This window comes from Excalfactoria chinensis, chromosome 1 (assembly GCF_039878825.1).
Source record: "Excalfactoria chinensis isolate bCotChi1 chromosome 1, bCotChi1.hap2, whole genome shotgun sequence".
Classification (NCBI taxonomy): domain Eukaryota; kingdom Metazoa; phylum Chordata; class Aves; order Galliformes; family Phasianidae; genus Excalfactoria; species Excalfactoria chinensis.
The window spans coordinates 31,728,280-31,747,061 of record NC_092825.1 but is presented as its reverse complement, the minus strand read 5'-3'; the positions used below and the strand labels follow the sequence as shown (position 1 = coordinate 31,747,061).

General features: G+C 39.5%; 1 protein-coding gene across 2 annotated transcripts in view; it reads right to left on the bottom strand.

Annotated features, from left to right (window-relative positions):
• SRGAP1 (SLIT-ROBO Rho GTPase activating protein 1) overlaps positions 1-18,782 on the bottom strand; it is a 136,425-nt gene that overhangs the window by 52,795 nt on the left and 64,848 nt on the right. For both annotated transcript variants that reach the window (XM_072333979.1, XM_072333971.1), the window contains exons 2-4: positions 17,045-17,240; positions 14,348-14,510; positions 5,843-5,905 (exon numbers count right to left, since the gene is read on the bottom strand). In XM_072333979.1, coding sequence (XP_072190080.1) covers positions 5,843-5,905; positions 14,348-14,510; positions 17,045-17,240 — 422 coding nt within the window. The remainder of the gene's footprint in view (positions 1-5,842; positions 5,906-14,347; positions 14,511-17,044; positions 17,241-18,782) is intronic.

Here is an 18,782-nt window from a genome sequence, read left to right as displayed (position 1 = left end):
AGATCATTTAGTCCAACCATCACCTATCACCATCATTAGCTTAGAATTTGCACACTTAAGTTACATTTATATTAACCTTTCCCTTAACATCACACCATCTTTTCTCTCAGAAGTATTTAAAAGACTGTTAAATTCTGTAAAAGACAGTAACAGGCTTGTCTAATATTTGAAAACAGACTTACTGTAAGAAGAGTTCTGAGATCCACAGATCCCACAGCTGTAAATATATAACAGATCCATAGATCTGTTATTCAAATGACAAATTAACTAATGAAATAAGTGATATAGCTTCTCAAATGCCCAACAAACTGTTGAACTGATAGACTATCCTTTGGGAGTATCCATCTCTGAACTGACTTTCATTAGTCTCCAAAGTGCTTATTGATCAGCTACCAGGTATGCATTGAAAAGAGAACAAGGTTCTAATTTTGCAGATGCTGAATTGCCATCAAGACAGACAGATTGCACTTTCTGCTGTACTCAGCAAGCATTGTTAAATGCATGCTAGTACCTTTCTAAAATCCAATGGTGAGTTTGTCTCTGACTAGTTTAGGAAGTCTACTACTGCAGATGGAAAATGTAAAATACAGATTTCTGATAGATAACTAAGTCAGACTGCAAGTAAATAAAAAAAGATGATGCTATACAAACTATGTACCCTCCAACATGTCGGTGACGCACTGTACACTCAGTGATATAAACTTTCATCATTTCTAAGAACTCAGAAAGGGCGGCACATAGCACTTAGAACAGGGAAAGGTACATTAGAGTCAGCACTTAGAAAATTATTTAATTTAAACCCACAATAATTACCGGGACAAGTGAAGCAACAGAACAGCAATTAGTGCCTTACTTTCATGGGCTACCAGAGGAATGTTCCTGTAGCAAGGCTGTGGCCTTCATTTTCTACATGCAAGCTTCTTTTCTAGAAAATTTCTTAACCTAGACTACTGACTGAATGTTTCCAAGTCAAAACACATCATATTTATCTTGAGTTGTCAAAGTAACATGCTTTATTTGTGTAATAAAATTGCCTAATTAATAGCTTTTTCATAGCATTTCTCAGGAAATAAGCATTTAATAGAGCAGAAGTTCATCTCTGTTGGAATTACTGAGTCTGAATAGTTTCAAAATCAACTCTGGTAAGCAGTGAATTCTATTAGAAAGAGAAGCTGCAAGGAATTCATTACGGTGGGTTAGCTAGTGCTTTCCCCAGAAAGCAAGTAAAATCTTACGCCAATTCCACTACATCATTGGCCTCTAGCAGTTCAGCAGGCTTGATATTTAAATGTTTTCAGCATTCTTATAACTTCCAAGACAGCCTCTGATGTGGCTGCAGGAACAATCGCTGACATATTGCTATCAATGCAGAATTACCAATTTCACCAGCTCTCAGATGTCTGATGTACTACAATAAATTGAACACAACTTTTCTACAAAGAATTCAGATTCTGTGTTAATGAGTAAAGAAAAAAAGAAAATCTGGCAAAAATGACTCTCAGAAATGAAACAGCCAAAATTTTAACGATTGAGATAAAACAATGGAAAATGCAAGTGGCACAGCTGCCCTGGTCTTATTTAATATTAAACTGTTTATTTTATTTTATTTTTATTTTATTACTTCTCATAAAGGGTGGTCAGGCACTGGAATGGACTGCCCAGGGAGGTGGTGGAGTCACCGACCCTGGGGGTGTTCAAGGAAAGACTGGATGTTGTGTTGAGGGACATGGTTTAGTGGGAGCTATTAGTAATAGGTGAATGGTTGGACTGGGTGATCTTTTAGGTCTTGTCCAACTTTGGTGATTCTATGATTCTATGATTCTTTTGGATTGTCCCTTGGACACTTTCATTCTTCTGCAAACCCTACATTTGTACTGCTTGCAAAAAGTGCAATGCTGGGAGGTGTAATTGGAAAACCAAGTAGGAGACATGAAGATATTACAAGATATTGTAGTTTCCAAGAGAAATGGAAGAAGAGTTTGGGAAGCTTTCTCTGCAGCAAAGACAATCAAGTGTAAAATGAACGACTTACTTCCTCTTCCATTCAACATTCAACAAGATTTCTAAATCTCTCAGTTCATGAAAAACACCAGCCCAAACCCTTATGCTCTTCTGTTTGACTAGCACTTTTTGTTCTGGAATTGCTAGGAAAAAAAATTCATTCTTTCACCACCCAGAACTAACTGGGCTCCTTTTTTCTCATTCCTGCTTGCTCAAAGGACTGGCTTACTCCTTATGTAAAATATAGGACTAATAACATTGGCTGAAAGAGTAATAGAGAGAGATGAATGCAGCTGCTAGGATGTTGCAGACCTGAAAATACCAATTGTCTGGCAAAGCCACAGTAAAGCCATGCATAATTAAAAGTACTTGCCACTTATAATTTACTGAGCTTGCAAAGATACAGACTGAAGCTTAGCTATTCAATTATTTTTAGCATGGCGTTTTGAATAATAACATTAGAACCAGAGCATAAAATACTGAGAACTAAAAATGAAAGAGTCTTAAAATGTACCTTCACTAGTAACGTGAATAACAAAGAAAACATACAAATATTTAATGTAACACACAAGTAAACCTTTTCTATGGAAGAGAGATGGAAATTAGAAATGAAAGTTTGCCTTATAAAATTCTGATTACTCCAATAAAGTAAACCTACTTCACTCACAGGTTCTTAGAACACACTCTGGAGCCCTGCTTCATCTTCTTCTGTTTATTTTTTTTCATCAATCCTGTACGTGATGCATAATTTTAATTAGGACGGCATAAGACACACTGAATACTCCCAGGGAACAAATACAAGACCTATCACAGATATCTCCTACTTTCAAGATAATTCGTAGTGATGCAAATGGGATAAGAGGAATTATTGAAGTGTACGCAAGGAGAAAGATGTCCTAATGGAGCGCACTTCTAAAGAACAGCTACTTAATGTTCTAAAATATCTGGGTTTTGGACCCAGATGTCTTTTTTGTTTTGGACATCTGACTGTAGTTCTGAGCTTTCCACACTCAGTAAGAAGCCAAATCACTCTGTAGCTTCTTGAAAGGCAGACATTCAAATTTTCACTGATCTTTGAACAGAAGGAAGTTTTTTTTAATTGGAAGTCACTGTGCATTCTCAGTGGAAGGTGGTGAGTACTTTCAACTTCTCAGGGCTTTATTTTTTAATTCCCTTAGAACAGTTTCTTCTTTGCAAAATCTATAGCAGGACTTACTGACTAGAAGAATTTGATCTAAAAAACACTGATGCTGATGGACAGAACTCCTTTACTATTGCAGTATTCAGATATGAACCATAAAGATGTTAATAATTATTGGGAGGCGTAAGTGTAGACTGTAATTTCAGACAAGGCTCATGAAATCATCTTTTATATCTGGCATCTTCTATGATACAGGTGACTATCATAGTTGATCCAAAGTTGATTATACTGATAATCAGTAGGTTGTGCTTCAGAGGTATTTAAACTTCAGTAAGGTTTCATATTTTAACAGTTACGCTTCATGAAAGCACCATTTCTTAAAAAAAAGAACAAAAAAATACCCCAGAACATATTAATATACAGAGACTTCAATATTATTGTACATTTGAATAACTTGAAATTCTTTTGATTTCTTTTGGACAGAAAGATTTATGTCACAACAGTAAGACTGAATTTACTTTTTTTGGTAAGTCACAAGAAAAGCAAAAAGATGACTTCTACCTTTGTAAATGACTGAGAAATTTACTTCCCAGAGTTAAAACTGTTGACATTTGTTTAGGTAAGGCCACTATCACCTTATTTAAACAGTAAACCTTACACAGAATTAAAACCCTATGTATGGAGCTTTCATTTGTCTAGGTATCTTTCTAACTTTACGTACACAAAAATGTATCACACATAAACTGATGATCATCCTAATGCTGCAAACAGTGGAACAGATGCTACTCAGAACCATCTTGCCACTTTACTATGCAAGGCTTATATCTGGCTAAATATAGGCACCTACAGCTGATCAAGTCCTCTGCAATCAGTAAAAAGCTGGACAACAGAGCTAATAGTGTAGTAAATTTCATCAGAAGCACACACTTACACCTCATTAGATGAAGGGTTCTGATCTCCACGTATTACATTTTACTGACTATAACTGGAAAACAGATAGCAAGCTAAGATATTTGCATCTACACTGCAGTTGTGTAAAAATCAGGTGCAGTTAACTTCATACAAAAAAACTATTTCATTGTATATCAGTAATTTAAATGATGCACGCAGTCTGTACTTTATCACCTTTATAAAACTAACCAGTTAGTAAACAAAAATCTCTAAGTCTGAGAAAGGAGTTGGTGTTCACTGAAAGGCATAACATGGAAATTAGTACCTGAATAAGTTTTTGCAGCTCTCAGTGGGAAGACATAGCATGAACACGAGTGAGACTGCTAAAACACAGCCCTGCAGATTTTCACTGGTAATTCAGTCATGGATTTCAGAACACGCATCAGTGTTTCCCTATCCTGGGAGCACATGTACTAATCCAGGCACTGGAGTTATGTAACTGTTTAATTGGAACAAGTCTGTATTTTCAGGACTTAATTCACCACCAAGTTCCTGCTTGTGCAGTAGCTTCTACAGTTGCTGATTCCCTGGAGATGCGTGAATTGTCCGAGGCTACCACTACTTTACAGAAGCTGATTCTAGCATGTTTAAAAGAATACAGACAGGCCTGAGGAAACAAGGCTTTATGGTATCACACCCTACAAAATCAATGGTTATTTTAAGAGCAAAAAGGCCTAAAGAAAAGACCTCTAAAGAAATGAAGTATTAGCTATGTTTCAGGAATGTGCATCCCGAACCACAGTCCATAAGAATCTAGGGCACTGGTAGTGGTCCACGTTTATTTGGGTCTTTTTTTTTTTTGCCACCACCTAAGTTGTTCAAATGCTTGTCAACTCACCTACAAGTAGTGCACAATTTTTCCTAGGTCAAAAGAAAAGGAGATCAGAAGCACTCAAATAATGTTTCATTGATCACTGCCTCAGGAGGGCTGGTCTCTGATGTTTTCCTGTGTCACTAAAATCCCAAATTGTTTCTTAAGATAAATAACATGTTTTTGTTGCTGTGGTTTTGCTTTGGTTTTTGTTTTTTTTTTTTTTCTCTTCCTTTTTTTTCTTCCTGATCTCTCATCAAATATCATGGATAGGGAAGGTAGCAATCTAGTGGCTGTTATGTAAGCATAGAAGCTTCAGCTCTTTCAGGCTGGAGACAAAATTCAAACATACTACTTCCCTGACAAGCAGGAATCAACAGACTTTTGTAAGAGGTAGATATTACCATTTCCTCTTCACTGCATAACAATGTTTAAAAAATAAATTAAGATCCTTGCTTTGCTCTTTCTTAGAAAATGTTGTCGGTACCTACCCCCAAAATATTTTGGGAAATGGTTTTCAGGTAGACAAGACCTCATCCTGTAGTTATGAGTTGTGTAGGTGCGTTTCAAAGAGGAAACCTTCCTCAGATTTTCCACTAGCAGCTGCTTGCCAAGAGGTAGAAAAGGGAGAAGCTTTGCTCTGGTAAGCTCTGGGTAGAAATGTCTCATTAATAACCAATGAAACTTATCATAAACTGGCTTAGCATAGTCTAGGAGGAGAAGGGGCTGAAAATAAAAATTAATCCTGAAATCCTTAGCATACGTGTTCTAAACAAATGAGCAGCCTTTCTGCAAGAGATAATTCAGACTTGTGTAAGAAGACAAAAATAAGCACCTCCACTGGGGGTAACTTGCTAGATAAAAGGATACTTAGCACTTACAGAAGAAGTTCGATACAGAATATGAATAAGATAAAGTAAGTAAGAAACTGTACTTACTGTGTAAAGCTCATTAAGAACTTTCATTAAGTCTTCATGAAGCTGGAATGCAATCTCTTTGCTCTGTAATTAAAAAGAAAATCATTAGAAAAAAGAATGCAAAAACTGCAATATAAACTCCTCTCTTACTGTTAGTATTCATCATTCATGCTAGTGAATGTAATGGAGCTCACACAGACACCATTCTGACAGAGTTACAGTGTACTAAAAATAAAGATGTGGGGAAGCAGACACACAACATCTGGACAGAAAACTCTTGGAGGGAAACTCCAAAGTAATTTAAGAGAGATATTCTCATGAAGCATCAGTAGATTAGGTGCCAACAGAAAGGGTAAAGGTCAGGATTAATGTTATAAGCCTTTTTAATGGAATAGACTGCGTACTGTTTTAAAACTGCTATGCTATATACATAAACTAAACCACATGGAATGTGATACTCCAGAGGGACATCCCTCCCAGTTCTAGATCTAGAATAGTCTTTGTTTCTCAGCACATGCAATTATCTAAATATTTATGCAAGAAATAATTGTGGCTCCTCTCTGAAACAGATACTCAACTGCAGAATATTTCACAGAGTGGGCTGCTGAAACAGCTTTGTTTAGCTTTCCTGGACTCTGCCTTTACTTTCATTCTGACCCAGAAAAAAGAAATGCTTGGCAGCAGTTATTAACAAAATCAAGCATGTCAAAATAAGAGCATTTAATTAGAGTCTCATTCAAATATATTCCTTTGTCAGTTGTCCACAGCAGTTCAATCAGTTGCAACAGTTGAAGGCGTTTGTACCACAGCCTTTGGAAAACAACTACAGAACAGAACTACAGGACTCGTTAAACAGCCTGGCTACATTTTTTCTGCAGTGTATAATTGTAACATACATGGGTTTTTTTTGTGGTTGTTCTCCTCAACTAATATACTGATGACTAGCCCAACTTCTAAAAACTCCCAACGTAATAAATAATGACGTTAGCTATGAGAAGTACTCTGTATTTGGATAGAAGCCAAAGGAAAATCTTCTGGGGCAGCTAATCTCCAAAGCTGCTAACACATACTTGGCCATCACCAAAATACCTGCAGGAATAACCATTTCTAAAGGACAATTTCCAGTGCGACACCCACATATGAAAAGGAGCCACAGCATACATCCCATCCACTGCGTCTTCCGAAAGGACAACCAACACAAACATACAGTAGCTGGAACAGAAAACCTAGGACATTTTGCTCCTATTTACGCTTGGACTAGATGACCTTAGAGGTCACAGAGAATTTCCTCCTAATGTCTAATCTAAATCTACCTTTTTTCAGCTTAAAACCACTACTACTACCACTATACCCCCTGAGATAAAGAATCCCTCTTCAGCTTTCCTGTGGGCTCTATTTAGGCACTAGAAGGCTGCAAGGACATCTCCCAGAGCCTTCTCTTCTGTAGGCTATTAACCCCAACACTCTCAGACTGTCTTCGCAGGAGAAGTGCTCCAGCCACTTGATTGTCCCCACAGCCCTCCTCTTGGCCCATTCCTACAGATCTGCACCCTTCTTTTGATAGGAGGTCAAGAGCTGAACACAGTGCTTTAAGTGAGGCCTCACAAGGGCAGAGGAAAGAGGAGCAATCACCTCCCTCACCATGCTGGCCATCCCTCTTTTGATGCAGCTTCACAGTTTAGACAGGTATGATTGTAAGAGTGTCGATACTTCTAAGATAATTGTAGTACAGAGATTTACATCAAAACTGATGATAGTGTTTGGACCTTGAGTATTGTTTTACCTTAATCTAACTGGGGGGATTTGTGAATCAGGTCACCTCTGCCACCCTTGATGGGCAGGACGTGACAGCAGCCCAGGATACAGTTGGCTTTCTGGGCTGGAAACACATATTGTTGGCTCATGTTGAGAATTAAAAAACTCTTCTTAGGAACTCTTTTATTCCCAACAGCATCAGCTGTAGCCACCAAGGCCCAGTAAGATAAATGCTCTGAAACTGAGTTATACAGATCTGTTGTGTGACTCTGCTTATTATTTATACTTCTACGAGTTTGGTATTTTTCAAGATGTCTGTTTTTCTATTGTAATAACTTAAAATCAAATCAAAACAAAAAAACCCTTGTTACTTAAATTTCTTTGCAAACATGACATTATTTTCATCAAATATTAAGGACAAAAATTCATACGCATAACAGTACCTAGACTGCATGTGGAGAGTTGTAAAGGATTGGACAAAGACTGCAGATTTTCAAGCTGCTGTAGGGAAAGACAATCAAAGCTTTAACAAAAAAGCTGTATCGTTTTTCATTGCTTTACACCGGCACCCTGCTTGCAAAAGGCAGCAGTGCAGTTCTGACACAGCTTACACATCTCCTCTAAGATCCAAGAAGTGGAGACCACCTGTTTTTTCTTGGAAAGCTGTTCCTGTAGCGTTGAGTATGAGCAGCCTATATTTGAAGTCACTTTAGGAAAAAGAAGAACAAAACGTACAAGATGACAGACATTAAGACTGTTGGATGTAAACATAATCACAAGGGAAAAAATCAGGAGGGATGAACTCTAGCTCTGAGCAATTTATCCCTTCCAACTGTTGGTCAGCCACTACCATCTCAAAGCTGCTGACAGCCCAAGCCCTAAATACAGCAAGGTGGATTCTAAGTATTCTTCATGATTTAACTGTGCAGTGAAAAGCTGTTGTTTGAAAGGGAGACAGAAAAGCAGGTTTTCTTTGATTTTTTTTTCTTTTTCCCCCCATATTCTGTTGTAAAAAAAGAACACACAAAGAAAAACCAACCAAACATAAAACCCAGTAAAAATCAGAGAGACGCAGACTAGCAATGCCACATGATCACAAATGAGTCATCCTCCCATCAATTCATCTGGGGACTCAGCCCTCAGTACTGATGTATATTATGTCAGTTTCTGTCTTTTTCTGATGAAATATTTTGCTGGAATTGTCCAACAAAAATCAGGAAATTTGCTTAGCATTATCAGCATCAAAAGGATTAATTTTCAGGAACCTACACCTTTTACATTAACATTTATAATCAAGAAGTACTGACTCAAGTGCAAGGCTTTTAGTGTGTGATATACAGAGCGTTAGAGCACCAGATAAGAAGTGCATTTATTTTCAGTGGTTAATGGCTCTCCTGTTTCTCCTTGATGCTGCCTATTCCCCGCAGCAGTTCAGCATGTCTAGGAGCTTCTCCTCAGGGCAGCCAAAGAGAACATAAGATGGAACACACATTTTTTGTAGAGTTAAGCTGATAGCTCTAATCGGGCCATTAAAACCTGAGGACCAATCACTGAGATGCTTCTTTATTCACTGTGTCCTAGGGAAATGTATTAGCATCTATTAACCAAAAGAACATAGACGGTAATAAAAATGTTAGAGTCCATACAAATTGTTGTTAAAAATATATTGGTAACCAATCTGGTTCAAAGCACATTTTGAAGAAACTGTCATAATATGAAAGCTCGGTCTTTGTTTTTGTTTTAATATCCAAATTACTGGTAGGATAGATCATGCCTGTGCAACAGATGCAAGTGAGTGTACTTAAATCAGCCTATCAGCATATGCTCAATTTTCACCCTATTAGTGGTCCTACTGATGTCCTCAAGATTAGTATTTATTGAATAACAACTGATATGCTAAGAACTGTAGTCCTCATTAATACCCTTTCTCTGGAGTCTGTAAGGAATTTCTGTCCATTCTGTCCATTGGGAACCCAATCTTTACTCATCTGTTTTTTTACTGAAACTTTAGGCAGTGGAATTGTTCCTGGAACTCTTTATTGTCTGTATTTAGCACACACAGTACTACTATCAGTTACATCATTTAGAGAAAGTATTCTGTGACTATTTCTTTTAAATGAGTCTGCTGCTAGTCCCTGGGGGAAGTGATATGCAAACCCTTGTTTAAAAAGAAGCTTCTGTAAGCCGCTGTGACACTGACACAGCTATTGTGTCACAGTAACATTCTGTCCCAGATTTGCCAGTTTATAGCAACAAACAGTTTTTCTATCCTTTTAAACCTTCAAACGTTTAAGAAAGTGATGTGAAAAGTCTCTATGTATGCCACAATTTTCCTAACTTCCAAACAGATTTGGCAGGTGGTCATATTCCCTGCTAATAGTCAGATTATGGAACTAAAATATTTATTGTACTTGGCTTCTCCAGCATCTTTTACTGTAAACACTGGAAGATATGTTCATCTTGCCTTGTTATGGTTTCTGTCCAAAGAAAATACATTTTTATAAATTATAAATATACAAATCTGCTTAAGGATTTTGTGGCTGTGTGTTTATACAGTTGATTATTAATGCTGGGGTAACCAGAATCACTGCATGAAATGTTCTGCATAATACTTTTCCCTTCTGCTTGACATTTTTCCTTATTGCTTTATTCTTTAATTGTCCCCATGAGGCCATCTACCCCATCTGCCTGAAGAGATGTGCAAGCATGCAAGAACTGAACTCTGCTACTTTATGTCTGCAATTTTATGTGCAACAAGAAGGCAGGCATGAACAGCAATCTGCACTGCTTTTATATGCCAGCAACTGAAAAATAGAAGAGCTGAAGTGCTGCCCTGGTAGTAAGAAGCCTGACATAATATCATCAGGTAGATGCCTTAGTACATGTATGTTAGAACCTACATGGGTCTTTTCACCAGAACAGCTCAAATGTTAAAAAAGATGAGAATGAGAAGCAATACTGTAAAGATCAGGAAGAACAGAGAATAAGGCAAGGGCAAGGCACAAAGCTCAAGGGGCAGAGACATCAGTCATGACTATATTTCATACAGAACAACAGCGGGTACTACACACATCTTTTTCATAAGGACTAGAGCAAGGGGTTGCTACATGTAACAGCCATGAGCAGGAAAGGGAACAAAACAATACTGGTAGGCAGGGCCAGGAAAAGAAGATATTGTTTGATTTTTTCATTACATTATTTTAATGAGAAAAAGTGTTGGATGTCACATTTCTCATTCTAAATGTATCTTCCATTTGCTCCTGCAACCTCCGCCTGCCAGGTGAACATGTGCATTTTGCAGCTAATCTCTGTCTGGTTCCTGGTGGATGTCAACTAAGCAGTCCTGAGATGTGAGGTACCTGAAGTCAGACAGCTCATTCCCATCAGACAGAAATTATGGTTGAAGCTGCCCATTTGAACTAAATCTAAGCGTAGACAGCTTATGTTCTTCATGAATAAAACAAGACAATTTGCTAATAGCTCCACTTCCCGCACTGGTCTTGTTTTTCTCTCTGTTCAACATGGTTCACCTCATTTCATACTTGCTTTCCCTTTTACTCAGAACTGGAACTTCGCCATCATTAGAGTTTTAATTGGTTCTGCACCTGGGAAGTAAAGGCAAATTAACCACCTCACTAGCACTCTGCAGCAAGCACTACAGCACGAATTGTCTACACTGGAACATGGAGGAAATACCAATTTCTCCAACAAGTACTGATTCCTGACAGAGTAAAGTCCTAAAAATAAGTGCTCAAAATTAACTGGTGAACAATCATTGCCACACTGAGGATAAATGCTTGTAAAACTCATTTACACCACGCTAAGGTGCTATGTGTCTTCCTGCCACCATTTCCTCCACATCACAGAGCCCTGCTCACATCCCTTTATGCATCCCTTGGGGAGCTCACCCTGCCTGTGCTCCAAAGTATCTAATAGCTTTTTGACGTAACAGTGTCACTCTGTGTGTTAACTAGAAAACCCTGCTGAAAGGTAGCATAGGGTTGGTTAGGATATGGGCTCCACTAATGTGTTTGCTTGAGGATATGCACATTCAATTTCTTTTCTCTTCTTCCCTTTGCAGTAGATTCACATTAGGAATAAAGATGCAAGAAAAACTGCTTGGTCTTCTCCGAGAAATTATGCTAGAGTGAGAAAACCTGGTGTTACATGTTCTTGGACATGATCTGGAGGTAAGACAAAAGTCTGTCAGGAAAATGCAAATGGGGCATCATGTCAATGTTAATACATTGAAAAAAGGTCCACATATTTTCCCCCTTCTGAATGGTAAGCTGCAGCAATCCCTATTTATGAATTATGAGTTATTATGATTCCGCATGGAAAACTTAAGATATTTTTATACAACACATCTGGAGAGAAGGAAAGCCAAAGCAAGATTTCTAGCACTAGAGACCCTCAACTATGGGCCAGCTTAGTAACGCACATATAACAAAATTGAGCAACATAAGCAATTGAAAAGCCATTCATTCCAAACTCATTACTGAAAAGTTCTTCACAGAGAGAGTGGTGAGGTGCTGGCACAGGCTGCCCAGAGAGGCTGTGGATGCCCCATCCCTGGAGGTGTTCAAGGCCAGGTTGGATGGGGCCCTGGGCAGCCTGGTCCAGTATTAAATGTGGAGGTTGACAGCCCTGACTGCAGCAGGGGGGCTGGAGCTTCACGATCCCTTCCAATCCAAGCCATTCTATAATTCTATGATGATTACCCCTTGCTAGGCACACTGTTGTTTAGTCATGTACTTTATATTCTGTACAATTCTTGGAACTCTTTATTGTACTAAATACGACCATTGCCTAAAAACATAACAACTGCAACTGATGGATCCGCATTTACATTCTATTTTTATTTCAGAACCTAGTAACAATGAAGACTGCAAACACATTATACAGATCTCAAGCTAATATGCCTTAGAGTGCTTAGCCAAACAGAGATATATATGTAGGTCACTCCAAAAGTAATGTTTCCTATTTATTTTCATGGAAACTACAACAAATACAAAGAACACTATTTGACAGAGCAAATTCTCAGCTGCAAAACACTGTTTTTTGACATTGTCACCACCATTAGCTGTGCATTTTCACCAGTGATGAACAAGAGTCTGCATGCTGCACTTGTAAAAATCTGCACCAGAGGAGGTGATCCACTGTGACTGATGCCACTGCTGAAATGCACTACCCACTGCCTCACTGAGTTCATACCCACTGTTTGGTCTCCAAAAACATTCAGCAAATCTTGGTGAATGTCAACAGGTGCCATTTTTTCCAACGGAGGAAACGTGGAAACACCTTTGTTTTGTGTACACTTCCATGTCCATTTGCCATATGTGCATTTCATGGGGGTCCTGGTGGATGAGAAGCTGGATATGAGCCAGCAGTGCATGCTTGCAGCCTGGAAGGCCAACTGTGTTCCGGGCTGCATTAAAAAAGGGGTGGCCAGCAGGGAGAGGGAGGTGATTGTCCCCCTCTGCTCAGCTCTTGTGAGGCCCCATCTGGAGTACTGCGTCCAGGAAGGACGTGGAGCTCTTGGAGCGGGTCCAGAGGAGGGCCACTAAGATGATCAGAGAACTGGAGAACCTCTCCTGTGAGGAAAGGTTGAGGGAACTGGTCTTGTTTAGCTTAGAGAGGGCTCCAGGGAGACCTCATTGTGGTCTTCCAGTACTTGAAGGGAGCGTTTAAACAGGAGGGGGAATGGCTGTTTATGAGGTGGATAGTGATAGGACAAGGGGGAATGATTTTAAACTAAGACAGGAGAGGCTGAGGTTAGAGATTAGGAGAAAGTTTTTCACTCAGAGGGTGGTGATGCACTGGTACAGGTTGCCCAGGGAGGTCGTGGATGCCCCATCCCTGGAGGCATTCAAGGCCAGGCTGGATGTGGCTCTGGACAGTCTGGTCTGGTGGTTGCCGACCCTGCGTATGGTGGGGGGGTTGAAACTGGATGATCCTTGTGGTCCTTTTCAACCCAGGCCATTCTATGGTTCTATGTCAGATGCCATTTTTCCAGACTGCCCTTCTACTACCATCTGTCACATGGCAACAATATGTAGTGGTATACTGTTGGGAAGATTCAGCCTCCACTGCTGTACCGCCACCATCTGCCTCTGATGCCACAGGCTGACTTAATAAAATAAGAGTTGCTGCTTTTGGAGTAGCCCTCATACATTATATGGCTATGAAAAACATGCAATGGGCATGTAAAGAACAAATGTACAAATACAATGCTTAATGATCTAACAGAAGTAGTTATGTGATCAGGAATGTATGTTCATACCCAACATTGGGAAAGAAAGGAAAGTCCTTCAAGGAGTCACAGTATATGCTAGAATATTTATGCCAAGGCAAATCTGCAAGGCACACCCCTAATCTGGTTTGAATCAGTTTCTCTGATGACAGAGTTATAATGAAATACCGTTTTTACAAATAACTCATTAATTCAGCATGGCTATTTTGGGAGTCCTATGTGAAAACTATTTCCTATCTGCATGGGTAGACAAATGTGTTTTTGAAAGAAGAACGGGCTTTTTTCCTTGCCTCTTAGATATTTGCAGTTCAGTTCTTAAGGTCAGCAGCACATACAGCAGGTTTCCAGGCACTTCAGTGCTAAGGACTTCCTCCATGAGAAGTGTCATGAAGAATTTATAAGTGTGCTACAACAGATTTTATGCTACGTGTGCTGAACCTTCTCTTCAAATGCTACTGATTAAGACACATTTGCCTTCCTCACGCATTCGAGGGCCCCTTCTGCAGAAGAGGCTTTACCTTCTTGAACATTCTGGTGGAGTCTTCACTTATCTGCATGAAGCGCATGATGACATTGTTCAGGTAGATATCGCTCAGTGTTGCATGGTCTTTGCTTTCTCTTCTCACTTGGTTCAGGAGTAAATACCAGCAATTTACTGGTGATAAGAGGTTCTGATCTTTCCTAAGGAGGGGAGACAAATATGTGTTATGTACAGAAATGGAAAAGCTACTTAATTATCACAATCACCCCCCTGACATTTACACTCATAACTTGTTATGCAAAAATGACTACTTCTGAACACTCAGCCTATCCATTCTCGGAGTAACTCAGATCAGGCAAGCTTCAGGTGATTCTTTTAAGACAAATTTCACAAATCCCATGGGGCCTGGATACAAAAATACCAAAAAAGTGCAAGAATTTGGAACACTTCAAGACAGCCAACAGTTTAAAAATCTCGCCACAAAGCTTACAGACTGTGTACATGTAAATATAACTGTGCAAAATTAATAAAGGTTGCTGCTGAGAGTAACAGTAATTATTTATTTTTTTTACATTAGAAATAAATAAGGTCTGTAGGTGCATTCCAAAGCCTTCATGAGAAAAGCTGTAACTATTTCACAGTAACGGATTTGTATAACTGCTATATAATCAGAAGGAAATGTCACGAGCATATCTATATTCTGTGTTCAGCGTTCATAAATCCACAGTATTCATGAACACACTGCTACTGCCAGTCACAGCCAGTTCAACTACAGGGCCAGGAGCAGTGCAGACATTTTCCCCAATGATCCAGTTCTGAAATTTCTTTACAGAATTTTGTGCTGTGGGCCCAAGCGATTAATGTTGCAGATGGTGAAATCACAAACAGCTTCTCATTTCTTTAACACGAATAGAAATGTATGTAATTCAACAGCTGTTTCACAGACAACTAAAACCTATTGGTAATATTTGCCTTATGATTTTACTGAAGCTTTAAGTTTGCCTTCAAACCACATGGTCTAAAAGCTTGCTGCTGTTCTTTCTTTTTTCTTGCATAGGGATTCTCACATTGTAAATAAGGATCAAGCACATGGAGATAACAGTCAGGGGTGGCAATGAATTGAGGGAGAAACTCCTTCAGCTCTTGGTAAATTATTCTAATGATTAACTATTGCCACTGTTAACAATGTGTCTTTAATTCCTCATCTGATTGTCTAGCTTTAGCTTTTACGCCCAGAATCAAAGCGACAATGAATGACTAACAGACACAAGCCTTTTCTTAATCATTCCGTGTGCTCTGATTTGCTATGAATCAGAAGCGTGTTCAGGAAACTTCCCCTTTTTGTCGGAGTGGAACATCTTAACACAGCTACTCACAGCAACAAGTTTCAGGGTGCTGTCACATAGCTCAGCCAGCATAAGCATCCCTTAAGTGCCATGCTGACATTACTTGGTCTGCACTTCTTCCACATGTCCCAAAGGTAATCCCACCTTCCTGCCTGTTCTGGGAGGGAATGGTGGGAAAAGCAAGGAGACCACCATCTTAAGTGACTTCTCACTTCTCAAAACAACCAGACAGTTGCAAAACGAAGTTGAAGACAGGACTTACAGTCATGACACTCATGCACGTTGGCTAATCTGGACATAGCTATGTTTAAGAATGTGAAAAGATGTTTGCATGTACGAGGCAAAAGGATCTTTACACAAGCTATGTAACAGCCTGGACTCTCTCTGAAGCAGTGACATGCACAGCTTGGTTATTTCACAGAACTATTGAGTCACTTAATGGAATTTTTACGAATATATAGCACTGTTCTTTGACTTCTGTGTGCTGTACTCAGATTAACCTCCTCTATGTCTGAAGTGTTAGGAGATTTTTGTCCCCAAACAAAGATGTCTGTGTCTACAGCACCGTACTACCTGGAGAGTGGAAAAAAATCCAAACACAAAATTTGGGGTTATATCCCTAAGCAAAAGAAAGCCAGGCAGATTCATTCATTCATCAGTTCAACTCAGGAAGATAACCAGATAACACCATGCCAGCAAATAATGCATTTGAAACAGTTTCTGAAGCCTGTAAACACTTTTTGACAAATACCACCTGGTCACTTCTGTTTTGCCCCAAGTTACTATGCCTTCAGAGGGATACATTAAATTGCAAGCAAGACATAACATTCACATCCTTGTCCAGGGATAAGAGTGGCAAAGAGGTACCAGAAGTTCACAAGCTACAGCAAATCAAAAACAGCTTTCTCTCTCAATGCCTTTTTGTCGATATTTGTGGCCTTTGTTGTTGTTGCTGCTTTTATAATATTGACTGACCTATTTAGACACTTTTAAAATCTGTCAATCACACTGCAACAGATCAGCACACAACTTTCGAGCACTTTTGGGGCTCTGCTTCACTTCCAGATACCAACTGTATTTCGGACGGTTTAAATTCCATGTGGTAGGTGAGGAATCATATTTTTGCAATATACCTTTTAAGAAACCGAAAAATGTTCTATGAAGTTAACATGAATAACTTCAATGGTCCAAACCAACACAACAGTATTCAGGTCATCAGCTACCTTCTGCTAAAATGGGAACTGCTATGCTGCTAAGCAGGGGTGAGCATTTTTGGACCTGGCTCCTATGTAGCGGTACTCAAAGACTAACTGAAGCAAAGAGTGGGGTAGCTCTCCAATTACTCCACAGAGGCTTGACATGGAATTGAGGAGGAAGAAAAATCTTACTTGTACTGCTGATGGTCTTTTGTACTTCTTGTTTTTGCCATGAACCTCTCTGCCAATTTTTCCAGGTTTCGGGAATACTCCATCTCTATTTCTGACTTCTTGCGGAAGAAGTCCTGCAGATCCTGAAGAAGCTGCACTCTCATTTCAGTCTGCTGCTCCAGGCATTTCTGCTGCTCTATGAGTTGAGCTCGGATCTCTAATAAAAGAAGCACATGCCACTCAAGTCAATGAAAGTAAACGAGAACTAAGCATTATAAATCAAAATTACAAACACTCTGGAGAACTTCAGCCTCTGCATCTACACCAGCTGGTCCTGACTTTCAGGTCTGGTGGTGGGATGCAGACAAGGTAGCCCTCATTTCTGCCATGGCACACATATCATTGGGCCACAGTGTCCTCCCACCCACCGTCAGTCTGCTGGGCTCATATGAGCAGATCTGCCTTCCATTTCCTCTCCCAGCCTCTGGCATTAGCGAGACATCTGGCTCAGAGCTATCTGCTTGTGGGGGGTGGTGGTGCTCAACTGTTTGAGCAGCAGCTCCTTCTGCTACCCCCAAAAATGTCAGGCTAAGCATATACCCTTTGGGCTGTAATCAGCTTACTGCCAGGTGGACCATGCCAGCTCATATCACCATGCACACCATGGAAATAATTCTGCAATAAACTTTGGAGGCATTATCTACCCTAACTGTGCACGATGAGCTTTCACAGCTGCCCATCTACACCAGAGGGAGAACTGCTGGTATTATTCACCAATATGCTACAGTGAGCTTAGAGCAAGAAGTGCTGTTGTATTTTTGAAGCAGCTATCTGAAAATGTGTAAAAAGTTTCAGACGCTGTAGTATGTTTCCTAATATATAACAAAATTAGTCCATTTAGAAGAGAATGTGTGCTTATACAGAGCATCTGGAGTAACAGGGAAAAGCCTCCAGATTTCTTACCACTGTATTCTGTGCTGTTTGCCATATGTACGGTTACTACATGTCTTTATTTAGGTCTTTTTAAAGTCTTTTTAAACAAACCCCAAACCATTTCTATTTCTTTAGCACTAAGCTGGTAACCACATTCCACACTGGGAGCTATTAGTAATAGGTGAACGGCTGGACTGGATGATCTTTTAGGTCTTTTCCAACCTTGGTGATTCTATGATTCTGGAAACACACAGTCTAAAAATATCCCTCTACCTCTTTTGTGAGGTCGGTTCATTGGAGAGTTTTTGAATTTGCCCATGGACACTGGAATCCAGCAGCCAGCATATATATATGTACAGTTGATAATTATATATTGATAATAAAACAACATGCCAGAAATGATGTTCATGAAGTTGAGGATGTTTATTTCAGCACACAATCACTGAGGCTGGAAAAGAGCCTTAAGATCATCAAATTCAGCCATCACCTAACACTACTGAGTCCCATCACCAAACCATATCCTTTAGTGCTACATCTGCACCTCTTGAATATGTCCAGGGATGGTCATTCTACCATTTCCCTGGGCAGCCTTTTCCAAGGCATAAGCACTCTCTTCATATAGAAATTCTTCCTAACATCCAACTTAAAGCTGCCCTGACTCAATCTGAGGCTGTTTCCTCACGTCCTTAGGCTGCCTCCTCATGTTCTACTGATTTAACCATGCTGTAGGTGAAAATACAACAGAAATCTTAGACGCTTCATTGGACAGAAGTAGAACAATCTTTCTGAAAACCACCACTAACATCACAGGGAACTACAAAACAGT